Source organism: Suillus fuscotomentosus, assembly GCF_016647785.1.
Source record: "Suillus fuscotomentosus strain FC203 chromosome Unknown F5891scaffold_34, whole genome shotgun sequence".
NCBI classification, from domain to species: Eukaryota; Fungi; Basidiomycota; class Agaricomycetes; order Boletales; family Suillaceae; genus Suillus; species Suillus fuscotomentosus.
Genome location: NW_024539546.1, coordinates 189,473 through 191,808, shown reverse-complemented (window position 1 = coordinate 191,808; position 2,336 = coordinate 189,473). Strand labels below are relative to the sequence as shown.

The following is a 2,336-nucleotide window of genomic DNA, read 5'->3' as shown; positions in this document are numbered from 1 at the left end:
TCTGGGCCCACCCATATAATACAATATTTTATAATACCCTCAGCCCACCTGTCTAATACAATATTTTATGATACCCTCGGCCCACCCATCTAATTTAATATGTGTCTGGGCCCACCCGTGAATGTGATAACAAGTACCTACCCATCTATCTCATACACATCTACCTTAATACACCCATCTGCATAATATCCAACTACCTCGGCCCACCCGTCTACCTAATATTCATGTACATCGGCCCACTCATCTACTCTATATATTTCCTGCATGGGTCCACCCGCCTCCATCGGGAATAATTTGCCTCCCGGCCCATCCATCATAGTTGAGGATATTGTTATCCTGGGCCCATGGTCCACTGGCCCGTATCATACGGGATATTATGCACGTCCATTCCCTCGTATTATATGGAGATAGGTCACTGTAATATGTGTCCCAGCAGCGACCTCCTCAATAAGCGCCTTCCAGACTTGCCAACTCCATTTGACAGCACTGAACGATATACAACTGCATCTACTCAAGAGTCAGCATTTCTGGACGAGCTCTATCGTCACTTCCCCGAGTCATTACACAAAGTGATGGAAAGTTCATACTTCAGCGATCTCATAAGTGAACTCTCATTCCTGGACTTCTGCACAATATAATATGATTATTGTAGGTGATGAAATCCATCCCAGATGCTTGTGCTAACGAGATCAAGAAACTTCGGGGTGTTGCTGGCGACATTTTTGACCTCCCTTCAAAATACTTCACCAACACTAGCTACGATAGAGCTAATGTCCCTGAGATCCAACAACTCTTTGGGGTCACGTCTTCAACAAACCTGGCATACAAAACATTCCCTCCAGTGCTATTCCCAGAGTTGAAAGAGGACCGATCACTCAAGACTGTCTTCAGAAACTGGCAACTGTTGGTACAAGTAAGTCTAGTGGTGCTCTCTGATTTGGCTGTCTGTCTCACCAGGAACATCCTCAGATTCTGAAAGCTTCATTGCGTGGTATCACATCCCTCCATCACACTTCCAGTGGCGGTGGTGCACATACCAACTCCATGAAATGGAGCATTTAGCAGGTCACACTGGGCTCCATAGCTTGGGCTGCAGTTCTTGTAAGCTAGTCATAGTTTTATTGGCAGTCGCACTCACACACTACTGTAGGCAATATTCTTACTGTCTCCAGACACTGAATTTTCGAGTGCGGGCATTGTCAAGAGGTCAACAATTAGCTACAAAAATTTATTTTTCACCTACAAGAAAGTTCTAGTGACCAAGTGGAAGACGAAGTGCATTGTACAGATTGTAAGTAATATCAACAACTACATCTTCAAAGCTGCACGACCTTTGGCATTGGATTCTGCTGTACATGAAGATTTCATGGATGTGATTGATCATGCACTTGCAGTGCTTAACATGGAAAGTTCAGATGATGGATCAGAAACTGCGGCAGACATAACAGGTCCAGGAACTCCCACAGCCACTGCTGCCTTGGATAGACATGTCAATGAGTCAATCTCACAGCCTAGCCTCTCCACACAGCGGCAGCACACCACAGAAACTTTACCTGGCCCCATTGTCGACAATGTGGCCACCAATGACGGCACTGCTGCAGATTTGGAGGATGCTGCAACACCTCATGTTGTGGGAGCTGCAGCCATCAGTTCATCAGGCAAGGTACTCCAGGAGGTGGCAAATGATCCAAGCAGTACTAGAGGGAGGTCTAAGAAGTTGAAAAATAGAGGGAGGAAGGCAGCCACACCAGCGATGGCTTCCGATCGTACTACTCGGCAGACTCACAAATAGTCTTATGAATCCTGTGCCTACTCGTTGTATTAGCCCGTCATCGGTTTACTTACTTGTCAATGGACTGTGAATCATACTGTAACATTAGAATATGCAACTCCTTGGAATTGACAGAGTTATTGGATTCAGATTACAGTGATATTAGGACATGCATCATCAGCTGCTGCAGCGCTCAGCCGGAGTCTTGCAATTCCATTGGTATTACTAATATTACATAATCTTGATATAATAAACCAATCACCACTTCAAACATCCCGCTTTGTGGCATGTTCCTCGTATCCGTCCATTTTGCCTGAAAATTCCTCACTGAAAGCACAGCCGACTAACAAATGTCTATCTCTTTTCCGCATCGTCTCGCACATCTTGTCCATAGCTCCCTCGCCCACCCCAAACAATGACAATTGGTCATAATGCCCACTCTCACGAACCTTCGCCCTGGGGTTCTGACCTGCATATACATCTTTGAAATGTCCGAGGGCGATCCTATCCATGGAGGCTGCCATCTCTCTGAATTATCAGATTGCCTGCTCACCATGAGAATGTC

The 2,336-nt window shown here is 45.6% G+C and overlaps 1 protein-coding gene across 1 annotated transcript; it reads left to right on the top strand.

Moving 5' to 3' along the window:
- Positions 1-655: 655 nt before the first annotated feature.
- On the top strand, positions 656-1,792 carry F5891DRAFT_981248 (uncharacterized protein; the record flags this gene model as incomplete). Its single annotated transcript, XM_041377088.1, has 3 exons — positions 656-913; positions 1,066-1,101; positions 1,151-1,792. The coding sequence occupies 3 exons, from the start codon at positions 656-658 to the stop codon at positions 1,790-1,792; spliced, it is 936 nt and encodes a 311-aa protein (XP_041224736.1).
- Positions 1,793-2,336: the final 544 nt, after the last annotated feature.